This window comes from Dipodomys spectabilis, unplaced genomic scaffold (genome assembly GCF_019054845.1).
Source record: "Dipodomys spectabilis isolate Male_0828 unplaced genomic scaffold, ASM1905484v1 ptg000321l, whole genome shotgun sequence".
NCBI lineage: Eukaryota > Metazoa > Chordata > Mammalia > Rodentia > Heteromyidae > Dipodomys > Dipodomys spectabilis.
In genome coordinates, this window is record NW_024870998.1 from 756,109 (window position 1) to 781,953 (window position 25,845).

At 53.5% G+C, this 25,845-nt stretch overlaps 1 protein-coding gene across 14 annotated transcripts in view; it reads right to left on the reverse strand.

The window, feature by feature from the left end:
* Lrrfip1 (LRR binding FLII interacting protein 1) overlaps positions 1-25,845 on the reverse strand; it is a 122,561-nt gene that overhangs the window by 44,372 nt on the left and 52,344 nt on the right. For 12 of the 14 annotated variants that reach the window (XM_042702325.1, XM_042702326.1, XM_042702318.1 and 9 more), the window contains exon 2: positions 10,999-11,085. In XM_042702325.1, the coding sequence (XP_042558259.1) occupies positions 10,999-11,085 (87 nt within the window). Of the gene's footprint in view, positions 1-2,446; positions 2,498-2,947; positions 2,993-4,712; positions 4,761-7,775; positions 7,794-10,998; positions 11,086-25,845 lie in introns of all 14 variants that reach the window. The other 2 variants (XM_042702327.1, XM_042702328.1) reach the window with 1 other exon arrangement.

Consider the following 25,845-nt stretch of genomic DNA (forward strand, 5'->3'; position numbering starts at 1 on the left):
AGTCTTTACAACCCTCACACGAACATGCCTCCCACGACTTCCGGGTCTTACAGACTGTCTAAAAAGGACGAGGGCAACCATAAACTCCCAGGGTGTTAAGTAAGACTTCAACGGTTTCTAGAATTGGTGAATTACGAAACTGTGTGAGCAAAGCGACTTCCTCTTTACACCGTGCACGCACTAACCAGAGGGAAAGGCTACCAAGTATGTCACCATCGGGCTTTGAGGAAGAAAAATGAAAAACTCATACAGCCAAGAGTCGAGAAGCTTCCCCGGAAGCAGGGCGGGCGGCAGGCAGGCCAGCGCGGTGGGAGGGGGAAACAAAAGACTCAAAAAAACCCTCAGCAATTCAGAGTGAAGATACCAGAGTGTGGGAGCACATCCCTCCCTCGGTGGAGAATGAGTGACATGTCATTCTGTCTGGCCGGGCGGGCCAGCCTCACTGGTGATTGCTGGTGGAGGGGCACCCCCTCTCCGCCCCCCCCCCCCCCCCCGCGTTGTCACTAAGAACTGGGACCCAAGCAGGCATCTCAAGGCAGTCCAGGCCAGTTCTGCACCTATGCAAATTAGGAGCTTTGATTCGTGTCCAAGATCCAAGCTCCCAAGTGTCTGTGGTCTTTAACACATTTTTTTCTTTAGCTCACGTGTGTCATGGGAAACAGTGGCACAGAGTGAAAGCCCCAGGGACTTTCCCCTGCTCCTTTTTTTTTTTTTAATTTGGTCTTGGGGCTTGAACTCTGGGCTTGGGTGCTGTCCCCGTCCTCTTCAGCTCAAGGCGAGTGCTCTACCACTTGAGCCACAGCGACACTTCTGGTTTTCTAGTGGTTTACTGGCGATAAGAGTCTCATGGACTTTCCTGCCTGGGCTGGCTTTGAACCTCGATTCTCAGATCTCAGCCTCCTGAGTAGCTGGGATGACAGGCGTGAGCCACCGGCGCCCAGCTTCCCCTGCTCTGAACTGCTGCCTGTGGGCTTCCTGTACAAAATGCCACACCTTCCAGCACAGGTGCCGGCGAGGTAAGCAAAGAAGGGTGACTAGCATGGAAATTCAGCTAAAATACTGTCAGTGAGATGAAGGCTAGCCTAATCCCCAACTCTTCACATTCTGCGTCAGGAAGCCTGGGAGAAAGTGCACATAAGGTCTTGCACAGAATTCGTCATGGGTCTGAAGATGAAACATCCTATTAGAGGTTTACTTTCTGTTCAATCTCCCGTTCTCTCTTCACTCCCTATAATTCGGGATTTGCTCTATTTCCACCAAGAGTTCTTTTGGCAGGGCTGGGGGGCATGGTTCAAGTAGTAGAGCAGCAGATTAGTAAGCATGAGGTGCTGAGTTCCAGCCCCAAGACTACCAGAAACAAAAAACCCAAACAGATGGCTGATGTTTTTGGATGCTCAGTTCAGTGGTGAGTTCTTAGCACTGCAGGCCTCTAGAGCCACACTTCCTTCACCTGGCAGCCAGGGTGGGCATGGGCATGGGTGGTCCTGGGCCTGGCTACAGATTCTGGAAGCCGAGCTTCGCACTTACGGTATTTCAGTTACAGACTCATCTTTCCTCCAAGGTAGTTAAGTGGCATCATCAAGGTCATGTGCCTAAGGGACAGGTCCCCAAAGCAAGGTGACACTTTGAGTGCTTTCATGGTCGTTAACTGTCCAGCAGATCATAGGGGACCTGCTTTGGCACAGCAAGAGAGGACGATGGAGCAGTTGACCTGTGACGTCAGCATGTCGTCACGATAAACAGCCCTGTAAACGCACACTTCGTACTTATAGAATGTAGGAAGGCACTCGGAGTGACAGGAGCCAACCGTCACACTGATGACAAACCCGCCCCCAGTCCCGTGAAGTTCCTCAGTACTAGACAGACTCAGAGCAGCTGCTCTGAGGTGCAGCTATACCAGCGGGAAGAGGACGCCTCAGTTTCTCCACTTCCCAGCGCACACGACTGCTTCAAGTATAATTGTGGAGGTTTTTGGAGTGTATTTACCAACCGTTAGATTGTCCGTGGAGAGGAGATTTCATCATAGTTGCTAACTGGGAAGGTCCCTGAGGGTGGGGCGCCCTGAAGGTGGCTGCTGGAGACTGCCCCCCACGACTCAGTGAGCAGTGACTGCCCTGCGGCCTTGCTCGGGGCCTGCACACGGTGGGCACGCAGAGCAGCTGACGATGCCAGGCGCCCTTGCACCCCTACCCGCACACCGGCAACGCTGAGCCACTGGGACCAAGCTTCTGTGGTTTTGTGATGTGGAAAACCGTGAAACGACTTCTACTCTTGGGAGAACATGACTGTGCACGTTCATACATTTCCCACCGAGCAGACTTGACGTTGGGGTCTCATCTGCCAGATGCTGGCCGTGAGACAAGGGGTAACGGGTGTGAGATGGGGATGCAGGGGTTCTACCCCCCCGCCATGCACCCCCCCCCCCGCCGTCACTCAGGGTACTGACCCGCAGGCTGCCGCGGCTACCCACAGACATGCGCTCGTCCTCGTCAGAAGCCTAGTGGGAGAAAGGGTGAGAACAACAGTGAAGGCACAGAGCAGAAGCCAGAGCAAGTGTCAGAGAGACGTGGTGGCCGGACCCCGCAGCGGCGGCGGCTCAGAGCCCCAAGAGCAAAGGGGGCACAAGCCAGGCCTGTGGCAGCATGGGCTTGGGCCCTGTTTCCCAGGACTGCTTGTGGAAACAGGCTTAACTTACAGATTAGCTATAAATAAGTCTCGGAGTTGGTATTACTGTGCAAATTAGCCATGACTATTCAGTCGCATAAAAAGCACCAGAAACACCAGGAATATGTAAATACTCAACCCTTCCCCAGACACACGCTGCTCGCTGAACTTAGGTCAAAATACCAAAGGCAGCGCTCGATCTTTGTTTAGATAGTAACGTCAGCCCCGAGGAGCAGGGCGGCCCTCAGCCACAATGCCCAGAACAGAGGAAGGCGGTACTGACCGAGGTGTTTCTTCTGGACCTGCGGGAGTAGCGCTCACTGTCTTCCTACCAAAGCAACAGGGAGACAGCAGAGTTAGAAACCGGCAGAGGAGAGTGCTTCACAGCACTTAGAACAGTCCCGCTGAAACAAAGAAGAGCCCGTGCAACTAAATGCCAGATAAATATTTTCTTTGCTTCTGTTTAAAGGCTTCAGTGTCGTAACCCTGGGCAAAGTGCCTTCTCGGTGAGGTTCTTGAGCACACAAATAATTGGACTGTTCAAGGCTTTGAAAATCAGCAAGAGAGCACTGGGGAAGAAGCTAGGCCTGACTCTTTGGTAACCTCTGAAATCTGGTCCATTGAAGTTGACCTGCTTTCCCTCTTACGTTCAGAAGCCGATTCTTCATTTTGGGGAATCAGAGGAGAAATCATTTCCACAAAAATTCCCAGTAAGGATGTCACCCTACACCTTCTCCAGCGCGTGGAGTCTGAGACTCACACGGGTTTGCACATTTGGACATATCTGGAGTTAGGGCATGAGTGATAGTAAAACTGCTCACAATTCTAGCTAGCAGCTTTGTCTTTCTCGGTGGTATAAGAGTAACATCTTTTAATTATTATAAGACTTAAAATAAATTACATATGTCAGAGTGAAATAAACTAAACTGAAAACTGGCACAGGTGTCACTCACACACGTGCGAATGTGTGTGCCTGTGTGTTGGTCCTGGGGCTTGAACTCAAGGCCTTACGTTCACATTTGACTTTTTCACTCAAGGCTGGCATAGCTCCACTTTATTTATTTTTTTGATGGTTAACTGGAGACAGACTTTTCTGCCAGGCTGGCTTCGAACCACCTCGACCCTCAGACCTCAGCCTCCTCAGTAGCTAGGACTGCAGGCGTGCATCAGTGCCAGGATGCTTAGTCACGTTTGTTTCAACAGAGGAAGTGTGTGTTCTTGATTTTCCTATCCTCTGGAGCATCTAAGATGCTGGGTGATAGTCTTGTTTTAGGAATGAGGAACACTGAACAGAACGTCCACACCCTGGCCAGGTTCTCAAAGGCTGGGAGCAGTGAGGACATGCCCCTGAAGCCAGCCAGGAGGAGGTGGGTGATCTTTATGGGACCAGTGGGAAGCACCACAAAGTGGCCTCCCAGACCTCACCATGGGGTCACCTCTCCTGTGAGGGCCAAGGATGGGGGTGGGGGGTAATCCCTGGGGGTGAGCTAGCACCATCTGACCTGAGGAGGCAGAAGGGCAGGTCTAGGGAATGGGCAGGAGAGGTGGAGGGTTTTCCTTCGTGGGTGTGGAAGGGTGAGGGCGTATGAAGGTCAGAAGGGATGGAAGGGCTGACAGCAGTTGCTGCAGTCCGAGGAAGGAAAGGGAGCCTGTGGCCCCTTCTGGTTCCAACTGGAACGTAGTGAGACAAGATGGTCATTAACTCAAGGTTTTTCTGGAAAGTTCTCACTTGGGGGACACGTGCCCAGCTTGAGTCTAGTGGAGAAACTTCTACACAGGAAGCTGGGGGCTGTGGATGCCGCGCCTCACACGTGCCCTCCCGTGGATGCCAGCCAGCAGCTCCGCAGGAGCCACATCACCTGTGCTGGCCTGGACGCTTCTACGCAGGCCGCATACGGGGTGCACACGGTCAGACCAGACACAGAGATGCCCCAGAGAAAACACGCACCATCAAATCATGCTGCAGTAGGAAATCTATCCACATAATTAATCTGCATGCAAATTAAGTTAAAAACCACTTATGTCTTAAAATTGCATTCAAGGCCTACCATCCACTGTTCGATGTCACCCCATTTCGTATCCAGCCCATAATATTTCTATAGACAGAAGGGAAAGAAAATTAGTCAGGAAGCAACCATGGCAAAGGCACAGGCACTGTGGGGACATGCACCTCCCCCCTGCTACCCCAGCACACGGGGAAGGGGGTGTTGTGTCTCATGCCAGGCAAAGCAGCTGCAGCTCAGTGGAGTCAAGCCTGCAAGAGGCCTGGCCAATCCCTGCAAGCCACTGGTCCCAAAGCAGGCCTGGGCCAGGATGGCCTCTGGAGACACCTGGAGCATCACAAACATCTCAATGAAGCTCCCGGGCCTTCAGAGCAAGCGCGTGAGCGGAATGAACCCTGCTCAGGTGAAGCTCCGCCTAGGGCCGGCGTGTGCTACTGTCCCAGAAGGGAAGAAACCCAGAGACCACGGGGGAGAAATGCTGGGCTGATCTGGACTTCCAGATCACATGTTCCTGGTGTTTGTGCTGAAGAGACTCAGGCCAGAGAGGTCACACCCTTCGGCTGTCCTTAGGGCCTGCTTGGACCCAAAGTGCCCGGAGCCTGTGGAGGTCTGTGGGCAAGGGAGAAAGGTGTGCACCTCAAGTTACGTTTGGGGTTTACACTAGCTAATGGCTCCATGGATGTACCTTGCCAGTCTAAATCATCACGATGCAAGTTAGCCCTCGAAGAGCACAGCACAGTACAGGAGCTCCAACATCAAGTGGGAAACAGGCTATGGATTCAAATAATGGGGTTCTGCCGTTCTCCTTACTTTCCCCTCCATTTCCAGTAAGAAAATCAAGGAACAATAAACCATACTCAATCTCATAAAACATAGCTGTGATTTCTTTTCACATTACACTCTTACAAAAAAAAGAGAGAGAAAAAGAGGCTGGCGGGAGTAGAGGTAGCTGTATGCTTTACAATCACCAGAACGTGCTGCTGCTCAGTTTGGTTTAGTGTCATTGAGAAAAGGCAGCTGGATTTAAGACATGCTAGTCCCGGATGGACTCAGGCCTCTCTCTTAAGAGATGCTGCTAAGTAGAACATTGGAAGAGGAGAAATCAGGAGAACTCTGCAACGCTTTAAAAACTAAGCCAGATCAAACTCTACTACAAAAAACCATATGAACCACCTCTTTTTTCACTTAAGCTATTTCCTTAGAATAGACTCGGGAAAGGGAATCAAAGCCAGCACTTGCTACAGTCAGAGTGTAACTTCAATTTCATTGACCGCCTTGGCCTCAAGCTTTTTACACTCTGAGGCTGGCAGCTCAGCCCAGCCAGACTTGTCAGGAGTAAGAAGGAAGCCCTCATGCCTGCTTTATCTTTATCTCTTCTCGAGTTTAATCACAAGGAAATAGAAGGAAAATTGCTCTTTTTACAGAGGAAATCTGTGTGTATTCACGAGTTAATCAGATTCCAAAAGAAGTCTGTATTACCAGTTTTTCTGGTTTTATATTTTTCCTTTGCCACAATCCATGCTGATGTTTGTGTGTGGTTACACTAAGAACAGTATTCATGCTCTCTCACCTGGCTCGGGGAGCTGTAACCCCAGCCGCATTCCCACATCCGTCATGGGGGAGAGCAGTCTGGAAACCGCAGTGCCTAGTGCCTGCCCCGTGCCCAGCCCCGTGCCCAGTGCAGCCCTAGCCTCAGCCAACCGCACCAGCCCGGCCCTCCAGAGCAAATACAGGTTAGGATGTAGCAGTGAGTCATGCAGAGGGGAGCGAGGGGCAGACTGCTTTGGAAGGCGCTGAGCTCCCAGAACCAGCTTTGTTTCCAGAGAGACCATGTACACACAGTGGCCCACTGGGCTGGGAGAAATGCCAGCCGCCCTGTCCCTCATCCTGGATTACTTTGGTAAGGAAAGCCTTCCCTTCCCTCCCACGTGTGTGTGTGTGTGTGTGTGTGTGTGTGTGTGTGTGTGTGTGTCCTCTGGCTGTGGACTTCCGGAGGTCTCTCCAGCTGTGCATCCTACATAAGTTCACCTTCTCACTGTATCAGGGGTGTGCCTCAACAGAAAGCCCTGCAGTGGCCCTGGGCAGGACAGGGAGGGCGCAAGTGGAGATGGCCAGCTGGGTCCCCGGGGTGGGTCAGGGACAGCAGTGTTCCCTGCCCTGCACCAGTGACCCTGAGGCCACCAGCCCAGCCCTGGACCTGCTCATTTCTCCCTGGACTCTGCAGATGGTTTGGAGCTCTGGCTCGGGATGCATTTCCCTACTGGGAAACACACTGGACTCATCTACCGGAAATGTACTTTGTTCAGCTGCATAAATTCTCGGGGCATCAGTGGCTCCCCTGGGGCGCGGATGTGGTTCTCCCTAGGTTTTCTGTGTTTGGCCTTTTCATTCTAAACCTCAGCTGCCCCCACGACAGCTAGGGGCAGAGACACACACTGTCTAAGACTCAGCCGGGGAACTGTATGGCTGTATTTCCATTTCCTTTCTCATTTGGATTTAAAAAACAATATCCAGGAGTCTCTTCATGTGTGGTAAGGTACACTGGTTTTTTTGAAGTCTTTCTAATAAAGCTATGTGGAAAGATTTCTTTGAATCTTTGCTTTGAAAAGGTTCTTCAAATTCTGAAATGACTTTTGTGCTAGAATTTTTGTTGTTTTCTCTTTTTTGTGCTAGTACTAGGGCTTGAACTCAGACCTGGGTGCTATCCCTGAGATTTTCTACTCAAGGCTGGTGCTCTAGCACCTGACCCACAGTTCTCCTTCTGGCTTTTTGGTGGTTAATTGTCGGTAAGTCTCACAGGCTTATCTGCTCAGGCTGGTTTTGTACTGTGATCCTCCAGTCTCAGCTTCCTGAGTAGCTAGGATGACAGGAGCAAGCCACTAGTGGTTGGCTTAGAATTTGCTTTCTAAGTTTAATTCCTCAAGGGATGGGGGTGGAGAGGGGTGCTTGCTTCCCATGGTGGAGCATGCTTCCGCAGACAAGCCCACAGACAAGGAGGCCGGCAGCCATCTTCAGTGCAAGGCGTGGTTCTTCAGAGGTGACAAGATCTCAGCAAGGAAAAAACACCAGTCCATGCAGATTAGAAAATGAAGGATAAAATGAGCCTACCTTTTGAACCTGATAGATCTACAGAGAAGGACAGAGAGACAGGAGAAAAACAGAAAATCCAATTAGAGCCACAGGAGCATCAGGCAGAAGGTTCTGTAAATAACCAGAAATGTGAGGAAAGGCCACACTGGGGTCCCTGCAATGGGGGTAAGCCGAGCACAAGAGCGTGTGAAGTCCAATGAAGAGCATCATGGTGTCATTCACTCACATCCCAACTTAGACACCCTGGTAAAACATGTCTGCCAGAATCGGGCTGGTTATTACAATAACTCCTAATGCAGAAGTAACTATAACGTACTGGCACTAGTGGGAAACAGTATGAGATATTCTTCTGAAAATAACAAAATTCAAGCAGAAAGTGCAGTGACGTAAATTACAGTCCACCGGTCAGCTCCCAAACACAGAAGAATGAAACTTCAGTGTTCGGATCCAGACGGATGTGTACAGAATACCAGAGGAACTCCAGCAAATTACAGAGGTCTTTAGGATGCAACTGCCCTATTTCGAAGGAGGTTATTACCATTCGGTGACATGACTGCTTTGCTGTAGAGCCTTCTTCTAATTACGCAGTGACACTAGATGAAATGAGCTGCCTGTTTATTTGTATTTATTCAACAAAGCGTACACAGTGCCAGTCCTGTCCAGGCCAGTCAGAGTGAAGGGCTGGAAACACCAAGTTTCTAGGCTTGCGTGGGCGCACAGGTGCACACATTCAATATTGTGACTATAAATAAACACGGCACCTCAGCTGAAAAAGGTTTATCGTCTCAGTAGCAACAGGTCATACTCCGAGCCCTGTCTTTTTCTATCAGCATCGGCTCGCCCCTGGAATTCAGGATTCACTGGGGTTTCCTGAAGGGTGTGTGCAAGTTATCTTCTCCTAGTGAGCCCACTGAAAGTAGGCGTCCATGCCCTCTCAAACAGCCAGAGAGCCAGGGTCAGGCGGCTGCAGCCTGTCCGTGTCTGCAGAGAGGCACTGAGGGTTCGGATAAATCAAGGTGTAGGGTGGCTGGGGCTGCCTGGGTCTGGAGAGGCCTGATGACCAGCCAGTACCCCAACATAGCTCCCTTCGCCACTTCTCATACAGGGCTTCCTGGGGACCCTAACTCTGGCTCTCAGCATGGCCCCTTCCGCAACGCCTAGCTGGACTCGGAGCTCTGGGCCGATGATACCCCTCCGGGAACACCAGGGCTACTCAGAAGCTCCACGTGGGCAGGAAGACAAGGTGGAGTTTCCCAGTTTTTCCATCAAAATACGAACCCTACTAGTTAAACACGGGTCTTCCTGAGCATATTCATTTCCCCTTATTCAACAACTCAAAATGTCAGCGTGCAGGCTATCAGATGGCACAAGCTCAGCCATGTTCACTGGTGCTAATAATAGCCCGGGCTTTGGGTAGTGAGGGCGTCAGGCCCCGGCTCAGGCCACCAGCAGCTCACCCTTCGCCTAGCGTGTACACACAGGCCCCTTCGCACGTGTAGGTAAGCATGGAGGAGCTGACACGTTGAACTGAAACCCTTTCGTACAACTAAAGCTAATAAAAAAGATGCAGATGGAAATACGATTAAAATAGTTTCTTAGAGGACCAACTGGCAATAGAAGCTCCACTGCAGCAGGCCTGCGCAGGCACTCTGAGCAGAGGTGCGAGGTGTAGGGATGGCACCCGTGCCGGCGCTGCCTCGGGAACCAGGTGGAGTGGCCTAAAACACAACAGAGTCTAGTTCATTGTCCCCCCTTCCCCCCCCCCCCCCCCACACTTCCCAGTCCAACTGTTTGTGTGTGTGGTGCTTCCTGAAGGGCCTTCGATCCTGAGCCTGGCTCAGGATAGCTCTGCCCCTTGCTTTGGCTAGGAGGGCAAGGGGAGGGGCTTCAGTTAAACAGCAGGAACAGGAAGCTGCTGCAGACCGTGGAGTCCAAATAACTCACGTGAAAACCTAGGAGCGCCTTTCCTTTTTCTATTTGGAAATAATACATATGACTTGAGAGGAGATTGGAATCGGGAAAAACGCTAACCCTGCTTCTCTGAGTCAATAGGAGAGAAAGAAACCAGCAATATTAAACGGTAAGGCACAGTAACATAGCAGCTGCAACTTACAATGGTATTTACAGTCCCTGAGGGAAGACAGGGAGCACTGTGATCCCTTTGAGCAGGTGCAAGCGTTTTCGGAGCCCTGCTCAGACGCAGGTGAGTGTGCTGCCTGGCTACCTGGCCACGCAGGTCACTCTGTCACCATGGCAGGAGGGCCAGGCTCTAAGGTGCCGTGTCCCTGGAGACCCCAGCACTGAAGCCCTTCCTAGTGAGCCGCTTTTCCCTCCCAACAGGACCATGGGATGACTGCCCCCTGTGGCAGGGGTCCCCGGCTCTACACCCCTTCTCAGACTACCTGATAAGCGCTCTCCCCAAATCAAGCACAGCCACGCCCCTCCTCTGCTTGCACACCTCACGGGACAGCAAGGAGCGGTGTAGGCCGGGGCCAGCCAACCCTACAGAGAACACAACTGTGACCAGCTTGGTCCTAGCACGGAAGTCACTGGAGGAGAAAGTAAAAGTCAGATTTTTATCTGAAAGCACCCAAGGTGAACGCCTGCTAGGGTTTCCGGGCTGTGTGGGCCCAAGCAGAGCCTGTGGACGAAAATCAGCCCTAGACATGGCCAGTCACCTTGGCCAACACGTTACGTTCACAGCTACTTAACAGGAAGAGCTTACGTCGCGGGGTCCCTTTGCCTCACTATCTGGAAGGACATGAAAAGATTGCTGTCCTAAAGTGAGCTAAAAAGCCCCACACAGACCCAACAGTTCCTTTCTGTGCCATCTAGCTATTCCACATGTGTAAGACGCAGGTAAGGCATTTGTAAGCGAACAAGTTGGTCAATTAGGCAAAAACAACCAATCTGCTCTTTCTGGCTTTAATTCAGAGCCTCTAGTTCAACAGTTAGAGCTCGAAGCTTGGCCCGGAAAGCTGGGCTGGGATTTGCCTCTCCTCTTCTCCCCTCCCCTCCCGTCCCCTCCCCTTCCCTCCCCTCTCTTCAGACCCAGGCTGGCCCGGGGCTGGGTAGGCACGGGAGGCATCCATGCTATGTGCACCCCTGGGCTGACCTTGGACAGCAGCCACCCCGGCAAACACATTCCAACTAGAGCCTCGGAGGGGACAGGTGCCTCTGCAATTGCCCGCCGCCCTGACCTGAACCCACCCTCAACAGACCCGCCCAGACCCCGGCTCACCTCCTTCTGCTGCCGCTCCAGCTCCCGCATTCGGATCTCTCGAGCCTCGGCCCGGGCAGCACGCTTCGCTGCAAGCCTGGCCTCCGCCTGAAAACAGACCCGGAAATCTCATTAGAAGACAGACCAGCGGCAGCCCTGGGTACATGACTAACGACGCTGTGGGAGAAAACCTTGTTTAGAGCTGAACAAACACATAGCCATGAGGCACAGGCTCACACGAACTAAAAACGCTGCTGAGGGAACACACAGCTCCCTGATCCAACTTTCTAAGGTTGTAGTTACCTGTGACCCAATAAAGGCTGAAACATGACATGGAAAATCCTAGAAATAATTCAATTTTTAACTCTGTGTGTGTGTGTGTACACATGCATTTGTATGTCTGCCAGTCTTGGGGCTTGAACCCAGGGCCTGGGTGGTAACCCTGAGCTCTTCCGCTCAAGGCTACCACTCTACTACTTGAACCACACATCCACTTGCAGCTTGGTGGTTAATTGAAGAGAAGAATCTCACAGACTTTCCTGCCTAGGCTGACTTCCAACCATGACCCTCAGATCTTAGCCTCCTGAGAAGCTAGGATTACAGCCTGAAACACCAGTATCCGGCTCCATTTTTTTTTTTTTTTTATTGTCAAGGTGATGTACAGAGGGGTGATAGTTACATAAGTAAGGTAAGAATACATTGCTTCCCAAACTTGTTACCCCTTCCCTCATTTTTCTCCTACTTTACCTCCCCCTCCAGCTTCCCCCCCACAGCTCCATTTTTAGGTTTTAAATTGTACAGTGCTTTGAGTAGTGAGATGAAAACTTGCACTGTCCTGTCCCACCCAGCTTCGGGTGGGAGCCATCTTTTCCATCAGCATATCCATGCTGTGCAGGCCGTGTGCCTGGCACCCGTGCCACCAAGGCCATGTGGCCGGTGGTCACTGGGTGTCAGGATATCACAGTTGTCATTTCACCGGGCCTCCGCTCAGGAACAGCTCTGAGCTCCAAGAACAGCAACGCTTGCAAATTGGACAGGCCAGAGAAAAGCCATAAAGTGTCCCTTAAAATGAAAAGGTGGAGGGCTGGGAAGGTGACTTAGGGGTAGAGTGCTGATTTGATTCCTCAGCACCACATAAACTGAAAAACCTGGAAGTGGCGCTGTGGCTCAAGTGGTAGAGCACTACCTTGAGCTAAGGAGCTGAGGGACAGCGCCCAGACCCAGAGTTCAAGCCCCATGACCAACAAAAAGAAAAAGAAAAAGTAAGAAAAAATCCTGCACTGAGGTTGCTAAGGCATGCTGTATGTCACTGTCAGTGTCCTACTCTGGTCCAGTTAACGTTCTGTCACAGGCTCAAATGACCAGGAAATACACGCACCCCAGGATGGGGTTTCTGCGGCCCGGGCATCAGCAGACATCTCAGGGCACCCGGACAGGTCGATGGACGGTGTCATCATCATTTGCACCCAACGCTCAGCTCTCATTCTAAGCACATCATCAGACCACGCCAGCGTTTCCTGCAGCCGCTCTGGGGTCAGGCCCCAGCTCGACCCCGACCCTTACAGGGCAGAAAACAGAGCCTGGAAAGGCTGCCAGACCCCAGGCCTCTGACCCACTCTGCAAGACTTCTGCCCAGTCCCCGCCAGCAGACCCGCTGACCTCATTCCGTGCAGGAGCCACGCTCCCCGCAGGAAACAAGGCACAGCGTGGGCTCTGGGCCTTGCAGTTCATGGGTCTGCCTCGACCTAGCAACCTGCAAGGCCCGCACGGTTCTACGAGCCGCCTAACGAGGCAGCCATGCTGACAACTGCCATTTACGTCCACACTGGCTCACAGTTCACGAGTCTCCGGCTTGTTCCTACCTTATGGCACAAAACAGCCAGGAGGCTGGGCTACCCCAGAAATTCTGCTGCCCACAGCTCCACGGACAGATTTGCACACTCACTGCTCCCTAAATTGTCCTAACATGGGCTACGGGGACACTAGGCGGCTGGCCAGTGGAAACAGCCAATACCAAGGCTAGGTATGCTGCATGGGGCTCAGCCAGGAGGGCCCCCGATAGTGCCGACACCCCTCCCCCATTTGCACTGTAAACTGGCTCAGTCCTCCTCCTCTTCCCCTGTAGAGGAGGAAGGCTGGTCTGGAACCCTCCATCTTCCTGCCTCAGTTTCCTGGATATCTAGATTACAGGTATGTGCCACCACACCGGACCTGACGGCTGTCGAGGCTGTCATGTTCTCCTAAGAAATCTGCTCTATCATGAGTGGTTCCTCTACCAGTGCTCCAAACGAGCGAGTGCTCAGGCTGCTCAGGTGGAGCGCTCCCTTAGCTCAGGCTGCTCAGGTGGAGCACCCCCTTAGCTCAGGCTGCTCAGGTGGAGCGCCCCCTTAGCTCAGGCTGCTCAGGTGGAGCGCCCCCTTAGCTCAGGCTGCTCAGGTGGAGCGCCCCCTTAGCTCAGGCTGCTCAGGTGGAGCGCTCCCTTAGCTCAGGTGGAGCGCCCCCTTAGCTCAGGCTGCTCAGGTGGAGCGCCCCCTTAGCTCAGGCTGCTCAGGTGGAGCGTTCCCTTAGCTCAGGCTGCTCAGGTGGAGCGCCCCCTTAGCTCAGGCACGGCTGCACACCAACGCATACGTCACTGCTGTTTCAAAAGCTCCAGAGCAGTCACACTCTGTAAAGAGCCTTGCAGAGGTCCACAGAGGTCCCGAGGCTGGAGAGGGGGTGAGGCGGCAAAGCAGCTGTGGTCACGTGGGCGCCCTGTGGTCACGGCTGCCTCCGGGGCCCTGGGTGGGGGCTCGGCGCACACTGGCTCCTTTCCAAGCTCACACAGAGTAGGCAAGGACTGTGACAGCAAGCAGCTCAGCCCTTGAGCTCGGGTGGAGAGCAATAAGGAGGGGCAGCAAGGAGAGGGAAGGAGTAGAATGAATGTAAGGAAGGAGAAAGGAGGAAGGGAAGGGCTAGCAGGAGCAGTCAGCAGTTCTAGAAGGTTTTCCCCAAGAATCTGGCCCCCAGTGCACACTCTGCAGAGACCTCGTCTTCCAGTGTGGGTGGGACAGTGACATGACATCACTCCTGTCATGGTTACACCACGTGTACAAATCAGGAAGGTCCCTCGTCACTGACCGAGTTGAGCAAGTCCCCTACATGAGGGTCTAGAGGTTAGAGGGAGCCTTTTGCTGGCCTGAAGGAAGATGCCACATGGCTGAGGCGTGTCCCAGCCTCCAAGAGCCGAGAGCGGCTCCCGCGGCTCCCCGGTGTTGGTCAGAAGGAAGAGGGAACCACAGACTGATAACCCAAGGAGGCTCCGAGGAAGAGTCATGCTCCAAGCTCCAGAAGGCCCTGGGCCGGGTCAGCCCCGAGCGCAGCTGGTGATGCCAGGCAGGGACCCAGCAAGGCAGGGACCCAGCAAGGCAGGGTCCGTGATCCTGACCCCAGGGCTGAGGGCAGAGGTGAGGACTATTCTTTTTTATTGGTTGTGGGGTTTGAACTCTGGGTCTGGGCGATATCCCTTAGCTCTTCAGCTCAAGGCAAGTGCTCTACCACTTGAGCCACAGCATCACTTCTGGTTTTCTGGTGGTTTATTGGAGATCAGAGTCTCACGGACTTTCCTGCCCGGGCTGGTTTTGAACTGCGATCCTCAGATCTCAGCCTCTTAAGTAGCTAGGATGACAGGTGTGAGCCACCGGCGCCCAGCTAGATGGTGACTATTCTCAGCCTTGAGTCTGGATATTTGTTACACAACAGGGAAGGACCAAAACAGGAGATGAGGAAGCCCCTAACGTCACAGTTCACAGTGCCTGCTCAGGGAGGGGGCAGGGGAGTCGAGCCCCTGCATGCTCACCCTGGGTGCCGGTCTGTCATCCAATCCCATCTATGCTGGCTCAACTCCCGCCTCCCGGGCCACGTGCACCTGCCGCCTGACCGTCAGGTCCAGTTTCTATGGAGAGCCACTTCAGCCTGCTCGTCCTTGAGGGTAGTAGAGCTCAAAGAGTAAAATGTGCCAGCCCCTGCCTGCAGGGCTGGTAAGGAAGGAACCCCCTTGGATGAAGCCAACTCTAGGACCAATTCAGCATGAGGGCACAGCAAGCTGAGCTCCACCATGCCACCTGTCACTGCACCTTAGGCTTCAGAAAGGAGATGGATGTGTACTTCAATACATTCCAGATCCCAGCAGGCCCCTACTTATAAAGAACCCGTATGTGAAGTGCTGGTAATACAGGAAGTAGCGGCCATCAGCTCACTTCCTGGAACCTGCCAGACTAAAGATCAACAGGGGTATGTGCCAAAACCAGTGCACAACCCACACATGAGCTGGGCCTAGTGTCACAGCCACAGCTGTCCTGTCGGCAGAAGATCTAGTCATACAGAGGACTGGAGGAGGCGGCAGATGCTTGTACATCCCAGTTACTTGGGAGACAGAAGGAGAGATGCCTAAGGCTAGCCTAGACAAAAGTATGAAGCTACCGAGAAACAGACTGTCATAGAGTTGCCTCAAGTATCTACTCAGGAGGAGTCTGAGAGCTGAGGACAGTGGTTCAAAACCAGCCTAATGAAGATAAATCCTCAAGACTCTTATCTCAAACCATCAAAAAGCCTCAACTGGTCGCATGGATTAGGTGGTAGAATGCTGAGCAGGAAAAGCTAAGAGCCTGAGGTCCTGAGTTCAAGCCCAGTGCTGAAAAAAAGTATCATAGAGAGCTTCAACAACCGTGCATCATCTTCAGAGACTTTAGCAAGAAGATAGAGTACAGAGCGAATCATCTGCACAGAGAGAATGACAATGGTCAGGAACAAGATCCATGAAGTCTGGGCTGAGGGAAAGCTGGACAGGACCGAGCCACTGAATACAACCCACACAGTTGGGACCCACGGTGGTGACTAAGAGTTCAGCATGCAGCCAGGCCCACATACCGTACCGGGGGTCCAGGCAGGAGCGCTTGGGAGCAGCGCAAAGCCTGCAGAACCCGTGCTTTGGTAAAGTACACAACTGCGTGCCCGAGGGCACAGCATGCCAGACTGTGCTAATGGTTTCCAATTGTGCCATGTGCTGGGGACCGGGGCAGCGTGCTGGCCCTCACAGCAGGGACCACTCCCACTCCCACAGGATGCAGGGAGACAAATTACACTGACACAGTGGTGTAAGCGTGAGAACTCAGCCTCTCCCAGAAGTGGAGGGTGGGGGTCCTAATCTGAACCTGAGCAGCAAAGTAGAGAGCGCCACGGCCGGGCTGGGGTAATGAGGTACACCTGACATGGTGCCCGGACAGCCGGAGTGCTGCGCTTCAGGCCCTGGAGCCTCTACTCAGAGGGTAAATACTTAAATACTCAGAATCACTAAGTACTGAAATCAAGAACACAGCACTGCGACCCTGGAATCAGAAGGCTGAGGCAGGAGGATCACAGTTTGAGGCTTGGGACACATAATGAGAAAACCAAATCCCCTACTAAAAAGAAAACATGGCCCTGACTGAAATGTGGGGGACGGGCCCTGGTTGTGGAAGTGCCCTTCATTAGCAGCGAGGGAGGGGCCCTGCCACCAAGCCAGCCCGAGCCTCTAGGTACATAGATACTGAAGCCTGAGCACACCCCACATCCCTCCTATGGACCCCACAAACCCAAAGGCCTGGTGGGGGTGGGGGTGCTCGGAGTCGGTGGAGGTCCCGATGGGGCCTGCTCTAAGCTCCCTGCCCAGTGGGAGATGACAATAACCCAACACAGCCAGCAGGAAGGATCGGTGGCACAGGGAAAGCACAGGCAAAGCACACTGGCGGAGGACAGAATTTAGGAGGGGAGGAGAGGGAGAGAAGACTGCTCACTGGGCACAGAGCCAGCAGAGCCTGCCCGCCCCTCCACAGCCACCCACAGCCCGCAGGCCCTGTGACCTGCGGCATCTGAGGCAGCATCTGACCCCCCTGCTCCCTCGCCAGGGAAAGGCCCTCTTCCCAACAAGGCCCAGCCTCCCACCCAAAGGGTGCTCCCAAAGCCAAAGCTGTGGATGAAGCCTGGGGACTCCCAAAACGCTCAATGGGCCTACTGGGGGCCATCTTGTCACATTTCAGGAAGGAAGAGGATGGTGTCCTCTGATTCTTCTTCTGGTGACCTGGAGGGGGTGTGGGGGAGGTGCAGACTCTGGAGGTGGATGGGTGCTGAGTGGGGGATGGGTGGGGGGAGGTGTAGATTCTGGAGGTGGATGGGTGCTGAGTGGGGGTGGGTGGGGGGAGGTGCAGACTCTGGAAGTGGATGGGTGCTGAATGGGGGATGGGGTGGGGTGCAGACTCTGGAGGTGGATGGGTGCTGAGGTGGGGTATGGGAGGTGTAGACTCTGGAGGTGGATGGGTGATGAGGTGGGGGTGGGTGGAGGGAGGTGCAGGCTCTGGAGGTGGATGGGTGCTGAGGTGGGGGATGGGAGGTGTAGACTCTGGAGGTGGATGGGTGCTGAGTGGGGGTTGGGGTGGGGTGCAGACTCTGGAGGTGGATGGGTGCTGAGTGGGGGATGGGTGTGGGGGAGGTGCAGACTCTGGAGGTGGATGGGTGCTGAGGTGGGGGATGGGGTGGGGTACAGACTCTGGAGGTGGATGGGTGCTGAGTGGGAGATGGGTGTGGGGGAGGTGTAGATTCTGGAGGTGGATGGGTGCTGAGTGGGGGTGGGTGGGGGGAGGTGCAGACTCTGGAGGTGGATGGGTGCTGAGGTGGGGTACGGGGTAAGGGAGGTACAGACTCTGGAGGTGGATGGGTGTTGAGTGGGGGATGGGGGGAGGTGCAGACTCTGGAGGTGGATGGGTGCTGAGTGGGGGTGGGTGGAGGGAGGTGCAGACTCTGGAGGTGGATGGGTGCTGAGTGGGGGATGGGTGGGGGGAGGTGCAGACTCTGGAGGTGGATGGGTGCTGAGGTGGGGTACGGGGTAAGGGAGGTACAGACTCTGGAGGTGGATGGGTGCTGAGGTGGGGTATGGGAGGTGTAGACTCTGGAGGTGGATGGGTGTTGAGTGGGGGATGGGTGGGGGGAGGTGTAGATTCTGGAGGTGGATGAGTGCTGAGTGGGGGATGGGTGGGGGGAGGTGCAGACTCTGGAGGTGGATGGGTGCTGAGTGGGGGGAGCATGGGGCTCTCAGATGTCACCCCAGCAGAGCAGCAGTCTCGGGGGACTGCTCTCGGCCCTGCCCACACCTGCTAAGTCAGAGGCTGGGGAGACCCAGAGGCGTCTCAAGCCCGGGGTGCTGCTGCTTGCGAGGGCTTGCTGTGTGGCTAGGGTTGGCGGGCACTGGCCAGGCAGGGCAGGGGCTGACCGCGGGGTCCCAGGCCAGCGGGCTGCCCCGATCCCCTACTGCTGGTCCTGAATTTGAGATACAGTTCCTCTCCCAAGGGACATGGCTGACCCTACTCTCCCCCCCCACCCAGTGTGCTGTGGGTCCAGCCTGGCTCCCTGGAGCTTCACGGAGGTGGCCCTTTGGGTGAACTCCTCTTGGGGTGAGACTGGCTGGAAGGACAGGTCCCACATATTACCAAAGTTGCTTCCTTGGGAAAACTCCAGAAAACTGGACCCTGCACCCCACCCACCCTTCCATGTACTCACCACACACGAACCCAATGGTGCAACCACACGGGGAGAGACACAGACCCACAGTGCGCCTGCGTAGGGCGACAGCAGGAAAGACGACCGTGAGCAGAGATCGGGAGAAAAGCCAGCAGTGTGACCCCAGGGCCTTGGGACCTCCCCGCCGTCACACAGACCAGCTGCTCAGGCCCCAGGCTGGTGGGAGGATTTCTCCCACTGAAATGCCTTCTCAGGGCTGCGCGGCCCTCAGTGTGGTGTCCCCGGAGCGGCTGGCGAAGCGTGTGAAGAAGTTCGTGAGCGGAGAGCAGAGCGCAGAGCGCATGCCAGCAGTCACCTCAGTCACCCGGGATACAGAGGCCCTCTCTCTCACCGGGCCCCACCCCCAGACCCTCCTCCACCCTGGCTCCCAGGCCTGAGATAAGGGATCTGTGAGCAGGAGGCAAAGTGCACCAGGGTCCCTAACAGCCCACAGGGTGGTCTGTGGGTCTACCCAGAGCCCCTGCGGTGGCAGAGGCTGTGACCCCAGGATGCCTGTCCCACAGCTTTCTCACAATCCCAGACCACTCTCCAAAGCCCTGGTCTTCAAGCATTTCCTCCTAGTCCTTCCCTGGGGCTCTGGGCCCTCCCCTCCCCCAGCAACCACGCAGTAGGGCCGCCAAGCTGCAGGGTTCCACCAAGAAGCTGGAGGGGTCTGTGGGTGTCGCCCTCAGCCAAGCCCCAGGGAATGGGATTGAGATGGTCCCAGGTCAGTCTCTCCTCCAGGTCGAGGAAGCCCTGAGGCCTGGAAAGTCAGCCCAGAAGGATGGCTGGGCCCAGGGCAGACTAACTGCACAGGATAGTTAACATGCCCTGAAGGGGAACGCTGTTGGAGCAGCAGCTGCTGCCTGGTCTGCTTCCTCAAAAGGAAGCAGATGGACTGACGGCCAGGCAGCTGCTCAGGGAAGAACTTGCACGTGGTAACACATCCTACAAATACCAGGAACTTCACACTAACTACATGTGGTCACTCTAGTCTCCAGCTTTGCGAATTAATCAGAACTGAGAAAACTCAGCGGCATTTTTGCCAGGGCCCATGCCATGCGTAACTAGAACTAGAATGTATGACCTTATTAGAAAAGCTTTAAGGCTGTATTTAAGTGGCCAATTGGAGCACTTGCCTAGCAAGCGCAGGGTTCTGGGCTCCATCTCCTGTACTGCAAGGAAATGCCCTAGTGGAAGTGGACCTGGAAGACTGTGCAGTTGTGCCTAAAGGAATTAAGAAAGAACTGGCTTTGTTTGGGGACAAGAGCCCAGTCCCAGTCCATTTCCTCCCCAAGAGGAAATAAAGCTCCTGGAAATAAAACTGGGAAATCTCAGCCTGGGGCCCAGCACACTCCTAGGCCTGCTGGGCAGCTTCCGGCCGGGGGTGGATGGAGGCTGCGGGGGGGACACAGAATCCTTTTCCTGAGTTGCCCTGGTGACAGGACGTGGCAGTGGCCACCACTTCAGTTTCCACGGAAACCCCCACCCTCTTTAGTGCAGACTCTTCAAACAGTCCGCTGCCAAGGCAGCCGAGTGGAATGGGGGACCCAACAGGAAGGGTGCGCAGGCAGTGCCCCTGCAGCCCTGGTGGGGGCTAGGTTTCTGGGCTCACGGCCGGTAGTCCCTCACTGCCATCAGTTCGGCCTCAAGAGAAATGATCATCTGTCCAGAACCGTGGTGTAGCCATCTCCAACCAATTCCCCAACAACAAGGACCCCTGCTTTTCTGGCTGTGAGTGTGTGAGGGCACCGGGCATGGCTACCTTTTCAGAGGGCAGTGGACAGGGCGGGGCTTGGTGGACCCTGGGGAAAGGCGGGCTCACCAATCATCTGCCTCCGGTGCTGGGAAGAGCTTTCCCATTGGCTACTCAGGCAGTAGAACCACCGCAGGGTGATTTTTGTATCCACACACTGATTCTGAACGTGAGTCACACAGTTCGAATGTCCGCTGCCAGCTCCGGAGGCGACTGGCACTCTAGTGAGGGATACCTCTCACTTTCTCAGCCCCACCCCAGTCCTTTCGCTTCCTTGTTTTTCAGGAGTCCCATGCTAACTGTGCTTGGGCTAACCCAGAGTGCCAATCCTCTCACCTCTGGGAGGTCTGGGAGCACAGGCGTGTGCCACCATACCCCGCCTAAACTTAAAAACCTCTCCTGACTTGAAATTACATGTGCTGGTTGATTTGGACGCCCAGGAATTTCATTCGTTTAGTTATACAGAAGCAAAGCAACTAGCTCCACACACGCACATATACGTACACATACAAAGCATCTGTGTAGTGGCTCCTGCTTATAATTCTAGCTATACAGGAGGCTATGGCTCCTGGCCAGTCTAGGTAGAAAGTTCATGAGTTGGATGCCTATGACTCATACTTCCTTGCTACCCAGGAGGCTGAGATCTGAGAGATCATAGTTCAAGGCCACCCTGGGCAGAAAAGTTCACTAGACTTCATCTCCAAAACAACCAGCAAAAAAGGAGAACTGGAGATGTGGTTCAAGTGCTACAGCACCAGCTTAGCAAGCCTGAGGCCCAGAGTTCAAACCTCATTACCTCAAAAAAGAAAAGAAAACTTGGGGCTGGGAAGGTGGCTCAGTGGTAGAGTGCTTGCCTTGCAGGCCTGAGGCCCTGGGTTTGATTCCTCAGCACCACATAAGCAGAAAAAAAGCCAGAAGTGGTGCTATGGCTCAAGTGGTAGAGCGCTAGCCTTGAGCTGAAGAGCTGAGGGACAGTGCCCAGGCCCAGAGTTCAGGCCCCACGACCAACAAAAAAGAAAAGAAAACTTTGCAAGAGCTGGCATGGCACGTCAGCCAAAAGGTGGCATGGTGGCATGTGCGTGTCACCCCGGCTATGCTGGAAGTGTACCCAGGAGGGCTGCAGTCCAAGGTGGCATAAAACTGAGACCCTATCCTAAAAATAAAGCAAGAAGGCCTTGGGGACATGAATCAAGTGGTAGACCACCTGAGTTCAACCCTAATACTGACGAGAGAAAGAGACAGACAGACAGCCACATCTCTAGGTCTGCAAGGCTGAGAACCCAGCTTTAACACCGCAGCACGGGGCAGGGCACTGCTGTTCTCAGCCGCGTCTGCTGAGCCTGTTCAGCCACACAGCTAACGGGGTGTGCTTTTTTTTTTCTTTGGGGGGGGATCCAGTCGTGGGGCCTGAACTCTGGGCCTGGGCACTGTTCCTCAGCTCTTCAGCTCAAGGCTAGCACTCTACCACTTGAGCCACAGTGCCACTTCTGGCTTTTTTCTTCTTGCTTATGTGGTGCTGAGGAATCGAACTCAGGGCCTCAGGCATGCAAGGCAAGCGCTCTACCACTGAGCCACCTTCCCAGCCCAGGGGGGGGGGTTTTATCAGCATGCTCAGATATGTGAAGATCTGGAGAACAGAAAGCCAGAAGCTACTATGTAAGCAGAGTTTTATTCAGAACACTATGATTCTATCAAAATTAACCCAGATCGGTTGTTCCACAAGTGTTCCCGATTGTGGAGGGAGCCGCTGTCGGGAAGCGGCAGTCCTGCAGGGCTGCTTCCAGCGGGGCCGCAGCCGCTGGGGAGCAGAGGGGAAGTTTAAGAAGCACCAGGCCGGCAGGCCTCTCCAGGCTGCCTGCCGCCCTTTGGGTGAGTGACAGGAAGACCAGGAGACCACGGGAGACCAAGCTGGCAGGTGGGCCGTTCGCATATAAGTCGGGAAGTTGGAGAAGTTACTTAATATTTTAACAGCACCCCACTGAAGGAGGGAGGCAAGGCGATATTTCTACAGCTTCCTTCCCCTCGCTAGGTGCTAAGAACTTCCCTGTTCTCTGAAATTCTGGGTCTCTAGGTCTCTGTACAGAACAGATCTTGGGTTTCCGTCAGTGGCACGCACACACACACGTGGCACACCACCACAACAACTAGCAACGAGTGGGACCACGTGTGCCACCAGCGCCCCACGGCTTTGCCGGGGGGGTCCCCTCCTCTCTCCCACGAAGGAGCCGTTCCCCTGGCTCCTTTCTGGAGCAGGCTGAAGCTCTGATCATGCCAGGGATCCCGTGGGGGCTCAGAACACCTGCGGACAGCATTCCTGACAGCCAGCTGATGGGGGGGGGGTACCGACGGTGGGGTGCAGGGGGCACTGTGAAAAACCGCACTGCTACCAGAGCTAACTCAGATGAGCTGGAAGATACCAAAATCCCAGGAAGCCTCCACTGCTACCCTGCTAAGCTTGTCTATTGGGTGGGGGGAGGAAGAAGACTTAGATCACTGTGACTTCCAAGAGTCCGCTGTTGTAATAATTACAGTGTCAGTATAGTGACACTATAGCAAAACTGTGAGGCGTCTGCAACTCTCTCCCATCGTACTGAGGGAATAAAGCTCACTCGACTTTCTCTGGTCTGAGCACGGTCAGACGCAGAAGCCTCTGACACAATGAAGCCCTCTGCAGAGCTCTCAGCAGTACAGACTCAGTTAGGTCCTAAGAGCCCGAAGAAACTCGTCAACCCTGGAACTAGGGTGATGACACCCACTGCTGCCCAGAGACACTCACAGCAGCGGAGAAACCCCTTGTAACACTTCCAACCTGCCAGCCTGGCTTGGAGTACTGCATACAGTACTGTGTACTGTGTACAGCCACTGGCAGCACCCAGTTCCCAGGCCCGGGTATGAATTGGCTGTACTTCAGGACCAGCTGTGGGGATTTGGGAAGCTCCAACCTTTTTGGGCCCCGGTTTCCTCTTTCTCTGTGAAAGGGAGATGGTAAAACTATCCAGTACCATGAAGTCATGGCTCAGAACCACGTACACCCTCAGCAGGCTGGTGGCAGGGGATGGGTAAGCTGGGCTGCTTTGACTACTTCTGCAGGACCTCCTGCCGACAAGTGGCAAGCAGGCAAGAGTGCAGAGGCGCCCCCTGGGCAGAGTGACCAGCCCACCTGACCCCGACTCCTCATCTAGGAAAATTACACCTCCCTGGCCCAGCCACAGATTTAAAAAGACCAGAGGAGTAAGAAACCAAGCCACTTTGAAAATCCCCATTATACTAACAAATGAAACAGTTTGGTTCAAGTTAAAAGTAAATCTTCTTTGTAGTAATTTAGGACTAATTACTTTTCTACTACAAAGTAGCTATACTTTAAGACTGGAGTAAAAACCAACCTGGTTTTAAGGCTATCAAGTTACACCAAGAAGAATCCCCTTGAAATATCGGCCCTCTCCATGAGAGGAACGATGTGATGCTGGGTGTGTCTTTGTTATTTGTTTGGTTTATTGGTCCAGATTTTGGCTGGGGTCAGGGAACTGTAACAATGAACATCTGTAATCACATCATAACCCGGAATTATTAAACCTTGGGTAGGTTCGAATTAGTGAGCCAGGCATGGTGGTGCACACCTGTAATCCTAGCACTTGGGAAGCTGAGGCAGAGGACTGTGAGGCCAGTCTAAGTTACATAAGGAGGCTTTACTTCCCCAAAAAAAAAAGAAAAAGAAAAGAAGTTTAATTTGGGGAAAAAAGAGCAAGTTAATCTTATCTTTACATTCTGAATAATGAAAGTTCTAGTAAAGTTAATCCATTTCATGGAAATGAGTTTCTTCATTTAAAAAATTCACTGACATGTGGGTGGCCTCCAGTAAGGACAGTAAGGTCATAAAAACTCCTCTCCTCCCAGTCCCTGTGCAACCTTCAGGAGATCGGTCAGCAATCTGCACATGCTGGCCACTAGCACCCAAGGTTCATGTAAACGGGAGCAGATACTTTGGAAACACTCATATGACTAATGGGTCATAAACGACTCCCGTTCTGAGTCACAGGGCCTGATTCTTCAGGGATAAGAAATTCCTCTTGCACATTGCCTTTTGAGGAGCAAAGTCGCTGGACAACCTGCCACCTCCAGCTCTGCCGCGACACGCTGGGACCTCGCTCTCATCAGGTAACACTGCAATCAGCTGCGTTGGGCAACTGTAAATAGCTCCGTGGATGTGCAGTTGGGACGGCAGGGGCTTTCTGTGTTCCGCTATGTGATGCGGGTTCGGGCTAAACAGAAACTAACTCTTAAAGAAAAAGGGAAATTTCATTTCCATCGTAGCCCCAGTGCCAAGTACTGAGCTGGTACTGGAACTTGAACTCATGGTCTGGGCGCTGTCCTTGAGCTTGTTTTGCTCAAGGTTGGTGCTCTACCATTTGAGCCACAGCTCCACTTTCCCACTTCTTGGAAGTTAATTGAAGAGTCTCATAGACATTCCTACCCAGACTGGTTTTGAACTGTGATTTTCTGATCTCAGCCCCAAGTAGTTAGGATTACAGGTGTGAGCCACAGGTGTCCAGCTTGATATTCTTAATTACAGTAGAAAAGTCCTCAGCCTGAGAATGGGCGCAGCACGGCGGAAGCTCTCAGCCCGGGGTAGGACCAAGCGCTCAGCATGTGGAAAGAGACCAGAGATGACATAACCTGGTCACACACAGGGTGGTGCCAGAAGTGAAGAAAATGGAGTTTAGCACTGTGGTATCATCCTCTGCCTCAGTTCCTGGGCAGACAAGAGTCACCCAGGACTTGTGAAAACAGCCAGACATCTGCTCCAATCTGTGTGTGTGTGTGTGTGTTTGGTATGGTGTATGTGTGGTTTTGTATGTGTGGTATGGTGTGTGTGTGATAGGTGTAGGTGTGGTATGGTGTAGGTGTGGTATTGTATATGATGTGTGTATGGTATGTACATAGTATGGTGTGTGTGATATGGTGTGGTGTGTGTATAGTGTGGTGTGTGCATAGTGTGGTGTGTGTGTGATATGGTGTGGTGTGTGTATGGTATGGTGTGTGATATGTGTGTGTGTGTGTGGTATGGTGTGTGTGTGTGTGATGGTGTTTGTATGATATGGTGTGTGTGTGTGTGGTATTGTATGGGTACGGTGTGGTATGTGTATAGTATGGTGTGTGATATGGTATGTGTGTGGTATTGTATGGGTACGCATGTGTGTATGGTGTGGTGTGTGGATGGTGTGGTGTGTGTATGGTATGGTGTGGGTGTGTATGAGAGAGCTATAGGAGATGGAATCAAGCATCTTGTATGTTGCAGATACTAGGCAAGTACTCCAGCCCTGAGCACAACCCTGGCCTTTGCTTTTGTTTGCTTGTTCTTTTGTTTTTGAGACAATATCTCAGTGCTCAGTGTGGCACTGAACTCTCCATCCTCCTGTCTTAGCATCCCCAGTGCTGGGATTACAGACGTGCACCACCATATCCAACCCCAAGTTTGCTAAGCGGGGCAGAGATCACCATATGTGTTTTCCTCTAGTGTCTGTTCACAGCTCTGCAGCCCTAGGCCC